The sequence below is a fragment of the Gambusia affinis genome, linkage group LG12, assembly GCF_019740435.1.
Source record: "Gambusia affinis linkage group LG12, SWU_Gaff_1.0, whole genome shotgun sequence".
NCBI classification, from domain to species: Eukaryota; Metazoa; Chordata; class Actinopteri; order Cyprinodontiformes; family Poeciliidae; genus Gambusia; species Gambusia affinis.
Window position 1 is genome coordinate 3,018,678 of NC_057879.1, and position 22,283 is coordinate 3,040,960.

Below are 22,283 nucleotides of genomic sequence, written 5' to 3' on the forward strand. Positions count from 1 at the left end.
AATTTAAACAGTGGATGTAAACAGTGACCAGCTTCTCGGGTCATTTCACCTCTGAAAAGAGCTTGAACTCTGTCAGAGAGGACAAGGAAGTCCTACCAGCCGAGTAGGTCAGAAGGTCAAATAGCCTGTACACTGACAGTTCAATTTGATGCATTTAACATTTGGGATGGTATAGATTCAAGATCTAAATGCCGAAAAACAATTATGTTGTTTTAGAGTGACGTAAATGAGGGGAAACAATGCAGTAATAAACCACAATAATATGAAAAACTTTCTCTGAACGCTGTGTGTAAAATCATATCTTACACAAAGAAAATTTCCGACCTCTTTTAGCTTTTCATGATGATGAAGACAATAAGCACAGACAATTTTTATTAAATGGCATTAATGCCAGAAAGGTATTCATACTGTCTGACTTTTTTCTACTTTGTCACATTGACACAACTGAAAACATTATAAAGCAAACAAAACCTAGGATACCAGCAGGCACGTCACGGTCACGGAATAAGTTTTTTATTTTTTTTTTTTGGGCAAATTTAACGCAGGGTTAAACAAAATCTCAGTAAAACATTTTGGTTGCGATGTTATGCTTTGGAGATCAGTGGCATGGTCCCTGGGCCGCCGGGCTCCCTAACAAGGAGGAGGTGGGGAATCTAAAAATGACAAAGAAACTTAATTTAAAAAAAAAATTATTTAGCGTATTTTAATCTTAATAGTATGTGCCTGAATGTAATCTGAATTATTCGCACAACATTTCCACCTCTCGCTCAACAGTGATTTTTCTCTGACAAACTCCTGTCTGTTCCAGAAATGGAGCTAAATAGCCAATCATGTGAGGTTTTTAGGGAAAAAATGGTAAACATTCGACCAATCAGCATCGCTGAATTTAATAAGCAGGGAATTTCGCCCTGCTTAGCAGATGCCGGAACGTTTTTGGGTTGCTATGGGGATAAAGTTCGTAATGGCGACGATGGCAGTCGAGGAGGGAGGCTTAGACAGAATTCTTCACCTTCAATGACAGTACAAAAGATTGTTCCAGATGGCCAGTAAGCTATAGCTTCTGTTGCTCATAGTGCTTTATAAGTTTTAGCAACCATATTGCTCTGCTCTTTTTTTCTGTTCATTTTTCGTCAGCTGCTATCATCTGTTAGTAATCAGTTATGAACGTTGCCGTGGTTTATATGATGCTTTTATTGCAGTTACAATGCTAATACCGCTCTGGGTAAATGTTGCTAAGATTTCTTTTTTAGAAATCGTTAATAATAATGACTGCTTTTGGGTTTCTGCTGCTGTTCTAATGTTAACATTTGGTTGAAATGTTTGCTGGATATAATATGGCCGTTCTGATGTAATGTGGTTGGACGGGCTTAAGTCCTGTTTGCTGATCTTTGAACGTCCATATTTGTAATATCTGCTGCTGGATCAAACGTTAGAAAGTATGAAGGCTTCCGTGGCACATAGGGAATTTTTATTTATTTTTTACTTTTTTGCATTCCCCCGCAAATTTTTTGCGTTCCCTCGCAATGTTCTTACTGCTCTATTTTGTACATGGTCACAGATGTCAATTTCAAATTTCAAATATATACACATCTAAAGATCCTCAGTGAAAACGTGGGTATTATCAACTCTTTGATGCAAAGAACTGATTGAAAATCGATTTATTCACTGCTTGTTTATATGTGTTTGTACATGGTTGAGATGGAACTGTACATGAAAACGGCCCTTTATTAACCATTCAGACCAACACAAAAGAGACACAATCAAAACTGTCAGATGACTCACTACCCCACAATAATAACTCAGAAAAAGTCCAAATATTTTTATGTATTTTTTATTTATTTCTTTCTTACGGAAAGTTTCTGTTTGTATCATAGGTCTGCGGTGTATTTCTATCCTAAAGAAAAAGATATAAAAGTTCAGATATTTCACAACGAGATATTAACATGTGGATAAACCTCAAAAAAAGCCTTATAACACAGATATCAAACTCCAGTCCTCAAAGGCCACCGTCCTGCAGTTTTCAGATGTACCTCAGGTAGGAAACACTGGAATGAAATGGTTTAATTACCTCCTCCTTGTGTAGATCAGTTCTCCAGAGCCTTGCTAAAGACCTAATTATTCTACTCAGGTGTGGTGCAGCAGAGGCACATCTAAAAGTTGCAGAACAGTGGCCCTTGAGGACTGGAGTTTGACACCCTTGCCTTATAGAATAGCAGAAAGTCCGATGGCCACGGTAGAAAAAAAAACTGAAAGCTGAATATCAAGTTATGACACACTTTTCAGATTTCTTTTTGGTGTTATTTTTTAATTTGCAAAGCCGTAGTTGACTTTATCGACTTCAGAATTATGTACAACTATGATGAGATAGTTTTTGACATAAAATTATGAAAAATTATAATTAACGTTTGTGGGTTTATGTAACCATGAATGAATTTCTCTCCCTAAGACCATTGTTCTATTTGGAGAATGTGGAAAAAATGGGTGACTTATTTATAATGATGTAACCACGATCTGAAACAGATGAAAAGTAGCACATTTACTTCAGGATTGTTTTTATCTTTCGCTTTTCACAAGGCTGGTTGGCTCATCGGGGTTTTTTAAAGCTTCCAACTGTGACTTTGCAAGCTTATGTATATTTATTAGTTACCGGACAGGTAGCCAATAAGAGCGCCTTGCCGCACGAGCCCTCGCCTGCTCGGCACCGTATCCCGCGCGCTTATTGGACAAGCGGAGGGAACCCCGACGTGTCACACGAGCCGCTCGCGTGCATGCTGCGATTGTATAAATACCGAGCAGAAGCGCTTGTGTCTGGAGTGCTGCAGTTTGGCTCGGAGACAGCTCGGACTGCTGTCATTTTTTTATAGTCAGCTAGCTACCCTGAGAGCTGCCAGGAGACGGCGGGACTCTCGGCCGTTTACTTTTCCGTTGTTTTTCACTCTCGTGCGAATCCGAAGATGCCAGCCGGTACTTTCGAAAGAGCATCTCCGTCTGGCGTTGCGGCTGTTCCGGCAAGAGGCGACTCTACCCCAGGGAAACCCCGCACTCTGTCAGAGAACAGAAAGGTAGGCTTTCTGAGCGCAATCATTTTAGTTATACTTGTAATAACTTTTATACCCTAAAAACAACACTAACTGTATTTTTACCTGCTCGTGGAAGTCCTCCAAGCCAATCATGGAGAAGCGGCGACGCGCGCGCATCAATGAGAGCCTGGGTCAGCTGAAGACCCTCATCCTGGACGCGCTCAAGAAAGACGTAAGAGTCTGAGCGAGCAACAGTCAATGACTTCTCCGAATGTAATGAGAGTTTTAAACACAGCTGCTCTGTTTTTGTCTGAAGAGCTCCAGGCACTCCAAGCTGGAGAAGGCCGACATCCTGGAGATGACGGTAAAGCACCTGAGGAACCTCCAGCGGCTTCAGATGACAGGTATGTCAGCTCAGTCACTCCGGTTTTAGGTTGGTGTTAATAATTCATCTCTGGTATCTACAGTAGGCTATGTGTACTTTTTGACTGTGAAAATGTTGCCAAGAAGAGACATTAATTACAGAGTTAAGAAAAGCACACTAACAGGAAAAAAAAAAAGAACGGTCAAAATTTTACCAATTAAACTGCTGTAACAATTTACATATCTTTTTTTATTTGGATATATTTCATCCAGCATTTGTTCTAGAAATTGTGCAAGTTTAACAGCTACAAAATAAACTAATTAGGCTATTAATTTGACTTGGTTTTACATCTAATTAATTCAGACATTATACTTAGTCATATTCAGTAAATTAGAATATGCCTTCCAATGAGTCTTGTCAGATTAAACATACCTTTTGAAATGAACCTTTATACAGGTATTAAACATACTTTTCATGTGTTTAATATGAAACATGAAACAACCTCTTTTTGCTCTTAAAATGTTGGTTGAGTGTACTGTAAGAAAATCATAATTAGCAAAAATTAAAGGTTTTAAAGGATAATGGTTGTAATTAATCGATACAACACATTTCACCTAGTAAATCGAGGTGAAATAAACTTTTTAACAATATTCCAATTTATTGAGTATGACTGTAAATGAGTAGTTTAATTATTCCAGTAAATTAGCGTGGGACTATTATTGTTTTTTTAGAACGACTTCAATTGTAGATATTTGCAATATGTGACAATTTATATTTTTTTAATCTAATGGAAGTCCAAAATGTCTGGACTAGCGACTGGATAACGCCACATGTTTAAGATTTCTGTAGCCAGAATCATATCATGCATTTAAACGTTTAGGCTCATAAAGATAAATACACTTGATTATTGAAATTAAAATGAAAGTTTTACAGCTGCACTCATTAGTGCATTCATGTGTCATTTTTTTCAGTGTTATAAACCTCAGCATCCTAATCTTGACTTCATCATAATGAATATTGAATATCATTTCTAAATTAGTTAAAAGGTGGACACAAACTAAAACTGTTCCAAAACTTGAGCTTTCTTAACCACAGATTTTATGACCGTACTAAACGTTTACAAAGTTGTTATATTCATTCACACACGTCACATAAAAGCATATCAGCCTTAATGTTGGACACTTCACACGATGAATAACTGCTGACCAAACCAGCATCGTTAAACATTAGATTTACCAGTAGCTTGATGAAAATAAAGCTAAATCAATGTCTAATATATAAAAGCCTCCACAACAGCCTCCTTTCTGCCTGGTTTTGGGTTTTATGTGTTTGATATGTCTTAGGTTGTTTGCCCTTCTTTCCATTTCCTAAAATTCTTTCTTCTTCTCTAGCGGCTTTAAACATAGACCCATCCATCCTGGGGAAGTACCGAGCTGGATTCAGCGAGTGCGTCGGAGAGGTTACCCGTTTCCTGTCCACATGTGAAGGGGTCACGGCCGAGGTGAGGACTCGCCTCCTCGGCCACCTGGCGGCCTGTGTGACCCAGATTAACCTGTATGGACCTCACCTGGGCGACCTGGGACAGACCAGCAGTACACAGATCACCGCGCCCCTCAAGGGCGGCTCACTGTCCCCCGAAGCCATGAAACTGTACGGAGGCTTCCAGGTGGTGACATCTCCACACGGACACTTTGCGTTTCTTATTCCCGGCGCAGCTCTCACACCTCTGAGTGTACAAAACAGCCATCATGTGTCACCTGTCGCACCTGCTGTCACCTCAGACTCTGTGTGGAGACCATGGTAGGAACCATGGAGGGGGAAAAAATTGACAATAAGACAATGAATCCTATTGTACATTTTGTAAATACTTTAGGGAATATTTCTTAACAGATTCTTTTATCTACATTTGTATTGGGAAGAGATTTTAGTCGACATATAAAATGCTGATTGTTCTTTAAAGCACTGCCTGTACATAAATAAATAAAATGTGTTTATAAAATGTAAAAGATGTGTTATTTAAAAAGAATAGCCATCTGACCATATTATTTTCATTTATTCTCTCCCCACACTTTATTAACTCAGTTTTCTGGCTGGATTAAATATTTCTTTAAAGAGGTAAAGATTCTAAAACGGTTCTTGTCGTGTTCAAGTTGACGAAGCTTGACTCAAAAGGGTTCAAAATCTGAGTTTATGTTTATAAGACACCGGCTCAGCAGGGTCGGTCTAAGGGTCATCTATCTTTAGGCTGGCCGTCCTTACATCTGTCCTGAATATTAGGCTGGGGATTCTACATAACACTGTCTGCACAGATCCTGGAAAGACAAGGTGTTCCCACCAATAGACTGGTTTCTGAGGGATCACGGCCTACAGGATGTATCAGACCAACTAAAGTCAGCTGAGCTCAAAATCACAAGAGTGACGGTTTAGAGATGTCTACAGTGCAGATTGTGTGCCTCTTGACTGATTTTGTTTGGTCTCAGATCCACAGTTTGAGAGAAAGGTGCAAATCACTGCCAGGCCAAACTCAAGTAATTTCTTTTTTTATTGGCAAATTTAAATCATTTTATATTAGGTTGAGCACAAAGTATTCATCTTCTAAAAGTCATGGTTTTTACTTTCTTTTTAAATTGATAGTAAACAGGGTTACAAAATCCATTTACCTTTACTCAAACTCAGAGCTGGATTCATGCAAGGCTGCAGTTAATTGATTTATTGATCTTTCCTAAACATAGCAAATGTTTTTCAAAAATAGGGTGGCTGAAGCCATGTCCTTGTGGAAAAATCTTATTTTTTGTGGCTCCCAAGCACTTTCAGCTTGACGATCTTGCCCCGTGTGGACACCACTAGTAATACACCAAACATACCGATAGGTGGCAGTAAAAGGGGATGTTCTCAGAATTCAGATAGGCAAAATTTATTTCCCACTTCACTCTAAAATAAAAGAGATTCATTACCTTTAAAGGTGGATTCATTCTAAAAATGGTATTATCATCACTAGAAGACGTGCATCATCCTCTCATATTGGTGCAAACACTCCAGATTTATAGGCAAGGCAAGTTTACTTCTATGGCACCCATTCATACACAGTGCATTCCAAAGTGCTTTCCAGGATATCGGAAGATAAGCAAAGAAAAAATAAAGTATAAGCATCACAGCAATGCATAAGAGATAAATGTACAGGAACCAACATTTTGATTTCTCAGGTTTTCAGGGAGTTTGTCCAGAGTTTAGGAGTGTCCTGGGATGGAACATGTCCTGGGAATACTGAGTAAGCAGGTACCTGAATGTTTAGGCGTGTACATAGTTCATACTTGAGACTCCAAAGTTTTGCTCTATAGAACAATAGCGGAATTTTAAGATCTAGTCTTTTACAAACGGAGAACCACTGCAGTGTTTTAAGAACTGGAGAGATATGATCTATTTTCCTGGTGTTGGTCAGAACTCTGGCTTCAGCTCCAGCTTATCCAGAGCTGGAGCTGATTTTTTACATATACTAGTGTATCATTAATCTACTGAAAATAAAGGCATGCACCTGTTTTCCTGTCCTTTTTTAACATAAAACTCTTCTTTCAGGCAATATTTTTAAGATGTGACAGACCTTTGTAGTTGTCAAAATTTTAATTTGAGCTCAAAACAACAACCAGCTTCCTTGTGGGCTCTCAGTAAACGTTTTAACCAATTTGTACAATAAACTGAACTTGACTGCACTGTTTGATAACTGGATTCAGTTGGAAGGTTTGTATGACTGGACTGACATGACTGTTTTTGTAAAGTGCCTTCAGATGATGTGTTGTGAATTGATGCTCCACATCATGGCCCCAGTCCTTCTCCTTGGGCAACATACATGGATTCAAACCTAAAGGATGTTTTGTGCTGACCATGCACCACTTTGTTTCTATATTGAGGATGTTTCATACTGACCAAGCATTGATCCATACCTGGAAAATAGTCGATTGGTCCTGACTATACCTCAGTTTACACCAACTACAAGCTGTTTTTCCTTTGACCATAATTGCACAACTTGACATTTCAAGATAAATTAAGTCAATGGATATTTAAAAAATGAGGATGAGGTGCTTTTTTGACTGTATCAAAATTGGTTTATTTTGGAAAACTGCAATTGAAATCCATTTTGCATCAGGAGTCACGTAATCAAACACCGGATGTTGCCCCTGGCCCAAACCACAAAGAAGAAGACGACAGGAAATAGTTTGAGGATGTTGGTGCTGCACTTTTTAAATTACTTATTGATTATTCATGTGTGATTTTTATTGTGCCTCTTATTAAATGGAAACACCACAATTGGGCCCATCTGGGCTCTGTTTATATTAGCTTCATTCTGGCTTTCTGTTAAAGTGCTGATCCAAAGACATCTGTTTCACCTCAACAGATATTAAAACCCAGAACTTAACTTTGTGTTGTTTTAGTTAAGCCGAGAAGATCCCTGACAGTAAAGAGAACTCAAAGACAAAACGAGAGCCCCTCCACTTATCACATCCTTTGGGAAGACCCTCCGAAACCCAAAAACAAAGACGGGCCCCACTCAGTGGCTCCTCTCATTGTGACCCTCTCCATCTTCATAAAGGGCCTTCCACTTGTTTATCCAAGAAAAGGTTTAATAGCAGGGAGGGGGAGGACCATGCTGTCACTTTCACCATGGTAAAGAAGGCTTATTGTTGCTTGCTCCCTGAGGTCCTGTGCCTAAAGGCTTTCTCAAGAACTAACCAGGCCACGCTGTGCTCTTCACAGAAGTAGACCCATTAAGACGCTGACAGTTTACTTAGCTATGTCACAGAAGAGTTGAGCAGCCTTCAGAGACGTATATTCATTTGCGCCAGGTTGTGCCTGATCACCTTTTACTTGTCTCCCCTCCCCTACCTAATTGAACTCTTTTTGGGGAAGCAGTACTGTCCCAGTCGTGAACATTAGCATGGTAAACATGAAGCTGGGAAGGGCCCGCCCCTTCCGTCCGCTCCGTGATTGATGGTGTCCTCTTAGAATCGGCGAGTGGACGGTGATGGTTTCTCTGTGACACACACCGGAAACCTCTGCTGCCTCCACCTCTCTGGGTGAATTGTTCTTAGAGTACTGGTACTTGATGGGGGTCGCAGTAGGCAGAGGTTCACATCACAGTAGCGCATATATTATGCACTCTGTATCAATGGTGAATGAACAGTACTCTTTGTCCTTTGACTCCAATTACAACAATATTTCTTTCTATTCTTTTTGAAATTAAAACTTAGAAGTGGAGGAGAAGCTTCCGACAGCAAATTTACAATCCCACTGACGTGCGACAGGAAAATTTCACACACACACCTTTCATCTTCCGAATAATGTTTATTTTTTTGAAGGAGGATTCCTCCTGTAGAAAACACCAAAAATGATTCTTGTAGATCAAAATCTGTTCTGACTCATTTGCTGTCCCACTTTCCAATTACACTAACTGGTTGCATTATGAATATCATTGAGCTTTGCAGGATAGCTGTGAAACAGCATGATAGAGTTTTGAAATTGTTTTAAGTAAACAGAAATGAAGTGAATTATCTGGTCTTGGGTCTTGGTTCGGGTCTTTTCCTATTTTTATTAGTGATTTTGAAAACCACGGATCATCATCTGAGCCAAAATTTAGAAAAGGCAGTTGCCCAGGAAAACAATTTTGAGGGGTGCCCAAAGACTTTTTTTGTTTGTTTGTTTTAATGAATGTGTGTTATGCATTGTGCTCACATAAGCCCATACCAGATTAATTGTATTAACATTTTTGGATTTTTATGAATGTTTACAACACTAAACTATTTTAAAATAATGAAGTTATACCAATTTCTTTGGGAACAACATGGAGCTACTGCATTAAACCTGCCATGCATCAGTTTCTCTATAGAACCACTCAATAATGTCTTGCAATTTACATTAGTAGAAGAATTTTGTGTAGCCAGGTTTCTCCAGATTTTGGTGCCAGGTTGTAAATCTGGCCATGATCAAGCTGGTCTATCACATAAAATAATGAAAAACACTGAAGACTTGTGGTTGTAACATAAGTAGGAAAAACCCAAGGGGTATGAATGCTTCTGCAAAGTACCAAAAATGAAGGTGTAAACGCTATAAGCTAGTATATCTGATACTTATGCGCGGCTATATTTTTATGTCTCACAATAGCCTCTTCAGAAATTACTTATGCAGTTGGTAGCTTAAGTGTGGGAGGTATTTCAGATGTTTGGTGGCAAATAAACCACTCAGTGTTGCACTCGCTCTCTGCTAGAACTACTACTTCTAGACAATGCCGCCTGCATGTATGCATAATAAAACCCTCTCCATCTGGGAGGCTCAAAACAAAACGAGGCTCGCTTTTTGGAGAGCATGATTCAGAAGGTCATAGTTCTTCTTTCTGAAGGCTATAGTTCCTCAATAATTGTAATGTGATGATAAGGAGCTTATAGCCTGTTGTTGTGTTCCAATTGCGATGGACACGACAAAGGCCAGCGAACCAGTACGATGACAGATTACCATTATGGTGACATCGCCGCGTCCACTTAACACCCACATCAGGTCAGCTGTTCTTAATTTGGTCACCAACCCCAGTTTAGCTTAGATCCAGGGGTCTGGATGCCTGGAGGGGGAAATCGTGACCTCTGTTTGTAAGCAAGGCTCCCAGTCTGAGGGGGCAAAACGGCCCGTTTGTGTTCTTGAGATGTTTGGGTCATTGTATCATGGAGGAATGAGTGTCGTCCTCTCATTGGGTAAGAGAGTGGAGCTAATAGGCACCTACCTACCCAATAGGAACTTGTCTTGGGAATCATTTCACATCTGGATGAAATTATTTCAATGATGCTGAGAGGAAGAATACTTTTAGTGTTAACCTTAATGCCTTATTTTTTAGATAAAGTGATAAAGTACTGACCAAAACCCCTTAAAGGATCTTCACGTTCCTGCGGTATCATAATGTCGCGCTGGATATTCTTAAAGGTGCAGTATGTAAAATCAACTTTTTAGAGCTTTATATCGTGTTATAATGTTATTCCCACATCAAAAACAAACCTTGAATGTTGCTATGATCCTTTCATGCATGTTTGAGAAATCCTGTAATCTCTTGCGGCAACCACCCAGCTGTGTAAAACATCTGGGTGAACCTAGCCCCGCCTTCGAGAACAAAGCTCCTCCTCTGAGCTGCAGTTTCCAGGCTTCCACCACAAAGAGCTCGTATTCACCTTTACTGCCCCTCTCAGTGTTATTGTCTCAGTTGTTGGCAGACCATCCAGCAGCTATTAGCAAACACCTGGTGGGACGGGACAGCCACTGAACTCATTATATGAGCTACTTCACTTGTAAAAATTATGCTAAAGTGTTAATACAAAGGCATTGTTTTGATAACTCCCTGAAGGCAGAGTTTTAGAAAGAGCAGGAGTCTTTAAAAAGACAGACGCCCAAATTCCAGGCATTAAATTACAAAGTTAAATTTCTTTTAAGTCTTATTTGATATATTCAGCATTTTCGTAACAGCTTAGGGTAAACTTGATTGTGCTATAAAGTGGCACTATGTGCCTAGAAAACACACAATCCTGCTCCTTTAATGCATTTTTAATTTTTAGACAACAAGTTGGTAATGTGGACGCTGTCTTGAGTTATTTCAGATCTTCTGATCACAGTTCTTCCCCCCTCCTTCCACCCCAGCCTCCAGGCACTGGGCCTTTGCTGACCTTTACTCCTCGTCCTGAGGAGCGCGGCTTGCCCTCTCCACCTCTATGTTCCCTGGTCAGTCTGAACACTGTGGGAATCCCCCTCTACCCCCAACCTCTCCACCCTGGTGCTTTGTATTGTTCTGGACAGATAAAGTCTCCTCCCCTGTTTCTTTCCTTTTCAATCTGTTCAGAGCGTGGAGTCCTGCTGTAAAAAAAATCTCAGTGCACAGGATAAAGAGATGTGATCTCACAGCAGATTGTCCTCCTCCCTCACAGGGAGGCACCCAGGCGCTGCCTCTGTTCACTGAGCTCTGGGAGACACTGGTCCTTACTGGCAGGTGATAGGGGATTAAGGATGACTCCATTAGTGTCTCAAGTTATTCCAGTGTACTGTGTCTTGAGAAAGCATCCATTCCTCTTGAACTGTTTCACATTTGCCCGTTTACCACCACAGACTGCAATGCACTTTACTGGGTCTACTTGGGATCTACTGGGTCAGATTGATGGGTATCAGGGCAAATTTGCACTGAGGAACTAAAATAATTCAAAGTTTTGTAATGGGTTTAAAATTTTTTCTTGGAAAGGTGAGGTCAAAGAATAGGATTCCATTCCAGTATTTTGCTCCAATCATACAACAATACATTAGATGTATAAAAAAAAACATTTTATTTTTATTTTTATACATCTATGGAGAAATATGGAGACTTGCCGTTCCACCAGGTGTTTGCTAATTGCTGCTGCCACTAGTCTGAAGGAGCTGAGTGGCATATTTAATGCCTATTTCTAGGATATTATTTTCAAAGATACTTTTAATTTGACAAACGAGCCTCATTGGAACACATATTGTGTTTTACTGAATGTGACCGTGCATAAAGGCAGGCTGTCATCTGGCCTTGGTAAGACGTTCCTCAGTCTGAATCCCAGCCAGGATCTTTCTACTTGAGTTTGTTCTCCCTGCATGCTTGTGTTCTCAGATACTTCCTCCCACAATCCAAAAACATGACGGCTAGGTCAATTGAGCTCTCCAAACTGCCAGTAGTGTTTGTCTCTGTGTTGGCCTGTAATGAACTGGCAACCTTGAATGTAACGTCTACTTTGCTTATAAGGAAGAATATTCATTAAAATCAACATTTTTGAGTTTTACATAATGTTATAACGTTATCCCTTCTTTGAAAACATACCTGGAGTGTTGTCATGATTCTTTAATGCATGTTTGAGAAATCCTTCAATCTCCCATGGCAACCATTCAGGGTGGCTGCTCTCATAGAGCTCCTCTTGAAGCTGCAGTCTCCCACTGAGCTTCCCCCTCACAGAGCAGCTCTCCTCCACCCCTCCCCCACCCAGCTCCCTCAGACTAGCGGCAGCAGCAATTAGCAAACGTCTGGTGGAGCTGCTCGTCTCCATAGCTTATCATAGGAACTACTTCTCAATCCAGTCCTCCTAAGGATGCTGTTAAAGGCTTACTGGCAAAAACATTAAGTGATGAAGATGGAATGTCGGACAGAGCAGGAGCTTCTTAAAGGGACAGAAGCAAATTTCAAAGCATTAAATCGCAAAGTAAATTTTTTTAACTTATTTTTGACATATGCAGCATTTTCTTAATGACTGAACTTGAAACTTAATAATGCTGTAAAATGCCACTATGTGCTTGGAAAATACATATTACTGCCCCTTTAAGAACTCCTGGAGAGCTTCACAAGCTATCTAGTGACCCTGCATGGGTAAACAGTTACAGACAATGATTGTCAGCATGATTGATTTGTATGTCTACTAAATTAATTATAACACTTACATCACTAATTGTGGTTTTGTTTACCTATTCATACTTGCATATTGGTTCTAAGTGTTTTATTGTTTTTAAGGTGTAAAGCATTTTTAACTGCCTGGTTGCTTAAATTTGCTATGCAAATAAACTTGAACTGACTGTAATTTAGTCTAATTTAATATTTACAGCCCACATTCGTCCCGTTATCTAAATCAATAGTTTCAGATGAGTGACAATTAGTTTCAGTTCAGGCGATCCAATCAGAGCTTTGGAAATCTGACTGCTTCAGCTTGTTTTTGTCCTGGTTAATGTGATGCCATTCACATCACATTGAAGAGCTAATTGACCCCCTGCCAGTTGACCCTTGTTAACCACCAGTAAGTGCTGTATTCAAGGTGTAGCCATCTGTGTGCCTTGCTGTGCAAAGGGGGAACCTCCTCTTGACATATGCCACTATGTGCATATGTCTGAGTCTTCAGGACCAGAGGAATGACCACAGGACGACCGGTCAGTCTCTGTGGATACTACGAAACTATGAATCAAAAACATGTGGTAAGCAAAACAAAAAGTTAGCATGAACATAAACGTCTAAGTACTTGAAGACTTCATAAACGTCCATAACCAAAACTTCAACACAGATGTCCAGCAGATGTTTCTGCTCCAAAATGTTTCAGATTTTTCAGGGTCAGAGTTCACAGTTGGTCAAAAACGTACAGGATTTAACTTGCATCAATATTTGTTTGGTGTATGAGATAAAACCAATCTGCAGTGTTTTTTACACAGTCTTTGGGCAACTTGGTTTGCCAATGAATCAGTGCTCAGATCTTCTAGTTTTGAGTAATTCCAGGATTTAAAATTGTTCATAATTTCTTAAACATCCTCTTTTTTTTTTTTTGTCCAATTTATGCCACTGAATTTTAGAAAAGTAGCAACTCCTGCATAATGATAAAATTAAAGACACAAGTCAAACAAGAGTTTTATTTTTTATTCCGATGTCAAAATGTATTCACCTGGAAGTTCACAAAAAAAGATTTTAAGTTAGATTTTATTTCAAGTTTATTTTCCGTAAAATAAACTTGGGAAATTAAGCGCTGCAAATGTTTTCAAGCTTAGCAAAAAATTAACAAAAATTAAAAATGCTGAAGTTCTGAGCGAAATGGTAGCTCAGATATTAGCTCATTGGAGCAAAAGTTTCCACGATTAAATTACACACAGATGGACTTTTGTGATTGGATGACTTCTGATGACATTTTGTTGCACTAAATTTTATTTAGGGGCATCTGAGTAAATACATATGCATGGCAGAGTTTTTATGTTTTATCAGTACTCGTTCTTTTATGTCACTGCAGGACCTTATATAAAAAAATTAAAAAAACTAGCTGAAGTTTGCACAAATAGAGCAGCATCCACACTCTGTCGTCTAGCAGTATTTCTTCATGCTGGTTAACAGTCGGTGGGTCAGATATTTGCTTACAGTGCTGACTAAAAGTCAGGAAACTTTATCGACCCCTGGTGTGAAGAAAGAATTTGCTCTCTGGACAAAGTCCTTGAAGCTAATCAATGGTGCTCTCTCTTAGCGTCTCATTGCTACATTGAGCTTTATCAGACTCTTTTTCCAAAATGTGCTCCCTAAATTCACCATTTTCCTCTTGAAACTGCACTTTAACCGTCAGGGGAGAGCACTTTTCCACGCTGCACCTGACGACCACGGTGCCGTTAGATATTTGCAGGCTGCAGGAGTTTGGCTCAGGCATCCGGTCTGCCGGCAGGTGACAGACCAACTGATCCCTGCTGATGGAAACCAGGGTTCGTTTCCTCAGAGAGTCCGGCCTCTCGCAGGCCACCAGGTCCGACAGCTCCACGTGCTGTAAGTTCTGCATTAGCCAGTCGTGAAGGTACCACAGCTGGCATTCGCACCTCCAGGGGTTCCCATGAAGCCTCACCGTTGGCCGCAAGATAAAATGATCGAAAAGTCCCAGCCGGAGCATCTCCAGCTGGTTGTCGGAGAGGTAGAGCCTCTTAAGTAAAATCTGGTCCTGAAACAGTTTGGAGTCCAGCTCAGTCAGGGTGTTATTGTGGAGGTTGATTGCCTCGATGCTCAACAGGTCTTTAAAGATCCCTTCAGGCAGAGAGGTGAGCTGGTTGTCAGACAGGTCCAGGCTCTCCAAGTAGGTTAGATTTCTGAAAAGGTTTTCTGTGAGGCTGGAAAGCTGGTTGTTCGACAACGTGAGATCTGTCAGTGAGCTCAGGCTCTCCAGAGACAACTCAGTCAGTCTGTTGCCTTTGAGGTTCAGCTCCTGTAGATTTGTCGGCTCCCCTCCGAAGACTTTATCAGTGAAGGCTGTCAGGCGGTTCCCCCGAAGGTTCAGCACACTCAGGTTTGCCAATGCAGAGAAGACGCTGTCGTCGAGCTGCGCTATCCCGTTCCACTCTAGGTGAAGCTCGGTGAGCTGCGAGGTGTTGCGGAACGTGTCAGACGTGAGGTTGCCAATGAGGTTGTTGCCCAACTTCAGAATCTCCAAACTGGCCAGGCCAGAAAAGGTCTCTCCTGTGACTTCTTGGATTCTGTTTTGGGAGAGATCAAGAACGCGCAGCGAGCTGAGGTTCCGGAAAAGGAACGGAGGTAGATCTGACAACACGTTGCTCTTCATCTGCAGAACCTCCAGCTGCATCAGAGGGTCAAACAGCCCAGGAAGTATTGTTTTCAGGCTGTTGTAGTTGAGCAGCAGTTTGGTTAGCTTCTCCTGCTTGGAGAAGGTTCCCAGGTAGAGGTGATCCAGCAGGGGATTCCCGCTGATCTCCAGCTCCTGGAGCTCGGTCAGATGCTCAAACGAGCTCAAGTGGATACTTCTCAGGGCATTGTTTAGGAAGATGAGCTTGGTGAGCTGTGGGCTCTCCATCAGCGAGTGGGAAAAGAGGTACGCCAAGGAGGATGTCATTATAATAACCTCCCTGACCTGTGTGGAGACCCTGGGTAAAGTCGACATCCTCTCATCGGCACACAGCACTTGAAGCTCAGTGAAGCACTGGCATTTGTACGGACAGGCGCCGTTGCCTATATGGCAGAGAAGCAGCACCAGGAGAGTCCGACCCAACTGTCTGTCCATGGTTACTGCAAAAACAAAAATGTGAAGGAAGAATGTAAAATGACAGATTTAAAGACATTTGATGGGGGTGGATAGATTAAACGGCCACAATTTCTGTTCACCGACAATTCAATCACAAAAGAACCCGACTTTTCCAATAAAAGTCAAAAGAACTCCAACATACCTGTGTGTTACGGAGATCCCATAGCACTGAGATAAATGTGTGGGTGGATCGGCAAAGCAGCTGACGCAGACTGCAAACAACAAGCCTGACTTAGGAGAGATAAAAACCTTTGGACGGCAGACAGGGAGCTGCTACGATTTCATCAGACCAACGTCACAAAAAGTTCCTGCTGAGATAATTGGACTGTCAGCAAAAACAAACAAAACAAAACAAAACAAAACTCAGAGGTTTAGTACAACAAAGCAAACAGATTCAAGAGAAAGGGGTTTTCTCAGTGTGTCAGATTATAGTCCCAGGTTACGTCATGATTACGTCAAGAAATCTATTTATGTCAATAATTCAGTTAAAATAGAAAACCTGATAATAGTTCCAGTATTCATGGATATTGATGCTGAGTAGGGCTGAAAAAATTAATCAGATGAATCAATTATTGAAATAATCAACATCTAATTTAGTATTCAGATGAAAAACCTTTTTTTTTTTTTTTTTGTCTGTAAATGTATTCTATCCAGAACTTCTCAGTTTTATTTTCACCTGGTTCAAATTCTGTAAAAAAAAAAATATTAATAAATAAAAATACTATAAGCACATTTTACTATTTAATTGCTAATGGGCTAATCCAAAAAACAAAGATCAGCCCCAAACTGCATTGATATTAAGTCCAGCGGAAAGAGTTGATGTTTCCACATGTTGATATTTATTATTATTATATATTTTTTAGCTGTAGATGCTTCCTTTTCTACAAATGATCAATGATTCACTAAACACATTCTGTTATTGCCTTTTAGGCTGTTAAAAGTGTCTTTTTTATTTAAAAGAGAAAATTAAATATTTGTTAAATTTCATTTTACATCTATTTTTGACATTTTTTAAATCTAATTACTAAATTGTCAGAATACAAGATTAGCAAAATAATCATAGTTTGCAGCCCTAATTTGGGGTATTTTGATAGATATATTTTACTGCTAATTTAAGTTATTCAGAAAAACTTAATACTACATACAACTGAAAGATTTTAATATGATAGGCCCTCTTAAAAGTATGTAGATAATACAATATTATCTCCTTAGTGCTTGGTCTGGGCTCCTTTAACATGAATTATTGCTTTAATGCAGGGAGGTATGGAGGAGATCAGCAGAGGATAGAACACAGTAAAATAAACGGGGCTGAGAACAGAGCCTTGAGGAACCCCATATATAACGTTTGTTTCCTCAGATTGATGAAGACCAAATCAGACCTGATAAGAGCAGAACCAATCAGTCTTCCCTACGGCTATTCAGATCACAATATAATATAACATTCATACAGTAAAGATATATATATAAATATGGACTTATATAACACTTGATTCTACAAAGAATCAGAATTTTGTGTTTTCATTTATCTGTAATCAATAACTGTCAAAATACTGAGAAATAAATTACTCTGCATATTAAATCTATGTGTTTGTGATATGTTAAGGTTTTAATTTTAATGATATTCTATTAATTCTCTTCTAATTGCAGAGACTTTGGAGATTGTGCAGCAAACCCCACTTATGTCTGAATGATATTTTATTGTCTTTTCCTCCAGTTAAAGGATTTTAAGTAATTCCCTTCATTGCAGTGGAAGCTCAGGTCCACATAGTGACACCATTTTTCTTCTTCACTGGATGAAAGGCAGTGAGAGTCCTGGATCCTCCCTTTTCCTCCAGGTTATTCCCGAGGGGATGCAGAGCTGCATACCTGTTGTTTTTTTCTTGTTTCTTTCCGTGTTCCACAGGTAAAGAACATCAAGCCAGGTTCCCGTCTTTAAAATCTTTCTCTCTCTACTTCACAGCATTTGTTTCATCCTTCTAAAGGTCAAAAAATGCCAAACTCTGGAATCCAGCTCCTGGGCTTCTCCCTGGCCTTCCTCGGCTTCGTTGGGACGATAGTATGCACGGCCATGGTGGAGTGGAAAGCTTTGTCGATCATGGGGAGCAACATCATCACGGCTCAGGCGATGTATGAGGGTCTGTGGAAGAGCTGCGTGTGGCAGAGCACCGGGCAGATTCAGTGTAAAATCCACGACTCGCTCCTTCAGCTGCCACGTAAGTTTTAGTGATGCCCTCCTCAGTCAGATTGTTTTACTTCAAGCTTTCAAAGCAAAGCAAACTGTTTTGTTTTACGCTGATTCCAAAATTTGGACAATTACGTTTAACTGTGTTATATGAAAATATGGTAGATTTATGCCTCATTTTGGAATACATACAGGCTATATACCATGAAAGCATGAAAGACGTCCCACTGAACATCAGGGACATTTTGATGGCTTTGGGACCTCTGAGAAGCCGGGACGTGTTTGCCAGATAGCAGCAGCTCTCTGATCACAGAAGGCCTCCACTGAAATGCACTGCAAAAACACAAACTCTTACCAAGTTTAGTTTCCAGAGCAAATATCTAAATACACTTGAAATAAGACAAAACTAAGTTACAAACCACTTTTCAGCAAGAAATAGGAATTTTTTTTAAGTCAATAATTCCTTAATATTGATGAAAAAAGTATTAGTTCCACTGACAAATTATTTCACTTATAACAAGATATTTTTGCCATGTTTTTAGATAGATAGATAGATAGATAGATAGATAGATAGATAGATAGATAGATAGATAGATAGATAGATAGATAGATAGATAGATACTCTATTAATCCCTATGGGATTTTACCTGTTAATTAAAATGATTAATTTTAATTTAATTATTAATAAAAATTAATATTTTTTTTATTAATTATTTATTATGTTAACTGTTGAGACAGTGAGTAAAAGTACGGAACGTAGAATTTTCAGGTTGTCTTTCAAGTTGAAGGATTATTGGTTTTGATCAATCTGATGGCCAATGGGAGATGATCATTTCTAATGTGACTGAATTAAAACTTTACTCCAACGTGTTGGTTTATTCTCCAAAGTGATGGAAAAGACCTGCGAGTCAGAAGCCCTGTTCAGTGGAAGTTCTCAAAAACGACGACACAACCAGTCACTTACTTCAGGGAGGAATAGATTGTTTTTCTTTTCCCTTAATAAATAACATCATCATTCAAAATCTACAGCTTTTATGTCAAATTTTGTCTGATACTAACATTTGATTGAAAATCTGAAACATTCCTCGATGTTACTGCGGATAAAACGTCCTAATTAAAGGCCTCCGTCCTGAATGTGTGCCTCCAGCCAACATACAGGGGACCAGGGCGCTCATGTGTGCAGCCATCTTGCTCTGCTTCGTTTCCATGATGGTGACGGCGGTGGGATTGGAGTGCACCGGCTGTATGGCAGAACAACCGCAGCAGAAGTCCAAGGTGGCTGTGGTTGGAGGAGTGATCTGCATTATAGCTGGTGAGAGACTCGACACAATTTGTTGTGTTATGACAAAAATAAAGCCTAAAAATGTGCAAAGTCATTTTAAGCCTAGAAAACACATTGAAATATCCTGGAGGGACTTCATAAAAATATGAATCATTTAGCTTTTAGCTTTTTAGAAATACTTTATATTCTTTTGTTGTAATTTGGCAAGTTGAATCTGGATTATGGAAGAATGAATTCTGAGTCGCCTTTCCTTGCTGCTGGTTTCCCAGGTGTGATTGCCCTGATTGGAACATCCTGGTACGGCCACAGAATATCCCAGGACTTGTACAGCCCATTATCTCCCAATAACTCCAGGCAAGGAGCTCCTCACTCATTCACCCCGAAAGCTCCAAGGAAACGGATGAGTTTTAATAAATGAAGCTAAATACTCAGCTCCAAATTAAATATTCAGCTCACAAATATTTGGTAAGAAAGCTAAATATTTATATCTAGACTAATTATTAAACTCCAAATGAGATATTTAGTAAACTAAGTAAGGTTTTCTTACTCATAGTAGTTATATAAGTAGTTCTAGATGTTGGATGGATGGCATGAAATCTGAAAGTCTAAAGTTAATGATAGATTAACTGTAGATTTAATGTTAATCTAATCTTAGTTTGTTAAACTACGTTTATATTAGTTATGTTACGGCAAAAATAAAGCTTAAAATATGTGCAAAGTCATTTCAGGCTGCAAAATGACTTTCGTGGCCTGATATAAACTAAATAATATTAGTTTCTATTAATAGCTAAACTTTATTTATTTTACTCAATATTTACCTCTAAATTAAATATTTTCTTACAAACTAAACATGTAGTAAACAACAATACAAATATTTAGCTTCTAACTAGATATTTAGTCAGCAAGCAAAATCTTTAGTTTGAAGCTAAATATTTAGCTCTGAACCAAACTTTTAGAGCTTAGCCAAATATTTAGCTAATTTACAAATTCACTTGTCGATAGCTGGAAGTAGGCTGCCAAAATAAAAGCTGGGTCTTGCAAAGCTTTTTATAAAATCCTCATACCATCAGTGTTGCAACTGGATGTGCTGTTGTTCATTGTTTATCATCGTTCAGCGCTCAGACGTCTAAAACCGCATGCGTTGAGGCGTCACGGTGATCTGTGTTATCCACAGGTATGAGTTCGGCTCTGCCTTGTACGTCGGATGGGGAGCGGCCTGCATGTCCATCATTGGCGGGGGCTTCCTGTGCTGCGTGTGTTCAGACAGGGGCTCCTCTGAGAAAGACCGCCTCGTCCCTCCGTCCGGCTACGTGTGAGGAGGAGCTCTGGCTCTGCAGCCTCTGCTCAGGCACCAGTCCACCGGAATATACAGCACTATGTCAATAAACAGCATGTTTTCTATGCCTTTGTTTTGTCCAAACGTGATGGAAATCCAAAACTATTGTTTGAGTTTTTACGTGACGTCCACTTGTTTTACTGTAATGGTGACCAGACGTCCTCTTTTTCCCGGACATGTCCTACTTTTCAGACCTAAAAGAATGTCCGGGGGAAATTTCAAAATCGTCCGGGATTTTGGTCAACTGCCTCAAAACTGCCGATTCTACCCCACCCATTTGCATAGTGTTTTAGTGTGAGGTTAATATCAATGACTCCTTCTGTGTAAAACAATACTTTGAAAAAGGAAAGTAGATTTTTTATTTTTTTTTTTTAAATAAATTTGCAAATCTTCAATCTTCAAAGTTGTAAATATGTACCATTAGATTTTTAAAGGCCTAGAAATCCTTAAAATAAGACTTTTATTAGTATATTATTTGCTGTCAAATCTCAAACCTATGAACTTTATGTGACCATAGCAACATAATGTGATTATAAAACTGTCACTGAATGTCAGCTTTATGGGGAATCACTTAGATTTTTGACTGAAAGGTTGTTGAATCTGCTGTGTTTATAGAACTAACTGTTTTACAGAACATCCTCAGCTTTGTCTTTGCAGTGTCTCCAGATTGTGCCCTTTTCCACCAGCTTTTGTTCTTTTGTTCTTTTGTACCTTTAAGGTTGCTCTGATGTGTTTTCCAGCCCACCACCTCCCTGTTCAATATGACCTTGAACCAGCAGAAGAGGGAAGGAATCAGTTGAATGCAAACATCTCCACATTTTTAACAAAAGTGATGTGGCAGATAAAATCATGCAAAAGCAAACCAACCCACATGTTTTAATATTCTTCGTTTTTACGTTGTTAAGATTTCTGGTGACGCTTAACAGGAACAAAAAAAGTTTACTTTCAAAGGATTTGTTAACCACCCTAAGAAAAGGTAAAAATGTGTCGCCTGGAGGAATGTCCGTCACCTGGAAACCGGGGGCGTGGGGCCTGCTGACAGACCAGATGTTCCAACATGCCTGTCCGCTTCAAGAAACATCTCAGGAGACATTTGTTGTGACATGAAAGAATTACATGCTATGGCTTCCAAAGTATACCTTTATTATCTGGAAGAAAAAGCAGGAAGAGTGTCTGGAAGGTTTTCCTCCTCCTCCCTCTGACTAGAGAACATCCAGCCTGGTTGTTCGGTGCTTTTTAATGGATTCTGTTTTCTATATCTGATGGTGGAGAGTTGACCTTTGACTGCAGGAGAAACGCCACCGCAAAATTGGACAGGAAACGTTTGGAAAATTCAGGGCAGTTCCTAAATCCGCTCCATGTGTTTCAGAGAACACTTGGAGTGGAGAAAGGGCGCCACCATGTGGTCAGGATTTATTAAACCTCTCATTACAGTTAAAAGTCTACACAAAACTTTGATGGCAAATATTGTAAAGGTGAACACACACCCAGCTTCTTTCCACAGGTAGGTATTAACTTCTTACATTATTTTGG

The 22,283-nt window shown here is 39.6% G+C and overlaps 3 protein-coding genes across 3 annotated transcripts; 2 read left to right on the top strand and 1 right to left on the bottom strand.

Annotated features, from left to right (window-relative positions):
- Positions 1 to 954: 954 nt before the first annotated feature.
- Positions 955 to 5,365, top strand: LOC122840584 (transcription factor HES-1-like). The gene is made up of 5 exons (XM_044133102.1): positions 955 to 1,046; positions 2,955 to 3,062; positions 3,157 to 3,252; positions 3,337 to 3,424; positions 4,776 to 5,365. The coding sequence occupies exons 2-5, from the start codon at positions 2,955 to 2,957 to the stop codon at positions 5,186 to 5,188; spliced, it is 705 nt and encodes a 234-aa protein (XP_043989037.1). The 5' UTR covers positions 955 to 1,046; the 3' UTR covers positions 5,189 to 5,365.
- On the top strand, positions 955 to 20,815 carry LOC122840585 (claudin-1-like). The gene is made up of 5 exons (XM_044133103.1): positions 955 to 1,046; positions 17,911 to 18,163; positions 19,280 to 19,444; positions 19,684 to 19,768; positions 20,589 to 20,815. The coding sequence occupies exons 2-5, from the start codon at positions 17,941 to 17,943 to the stop codon at positions 20,728 to 20,730; spliced, it is 615 nt and encodes a 204-aa protein (XP_043989038.1). The 5' UTR covers positions 955 to 1,046; positions 17,911 to 17,940; the 3' UTR covers positions 20,731 to 20,815.
- On the bottom strand, positions 13,793 to 16,476 carry zgc:153913 (carboxypeptidase N subunit 2). The gene is made up of 2 exons (XM_044133101.1): positions 16,093 to 16,476; positions 13,793 to 15,934 (listed from the first exon to the last, which is right to left on the bottom strand). The coding sequence occupies exon 2, from the start codon at positions 15,927 to 15,929 to the stop codon at positions 14,376 to 14,378; it is 1,554 nt and encodes a 517-aa protein (XP_043989036.1). The 5' UTR covers positions 15,930 to 15,934; positions 16,093 to 16,476; the 3' UTR covers positions 13,793 to 14,375.
- Positions 20,816 to 22,283: the final 1,468 nt, after the last annotated feature.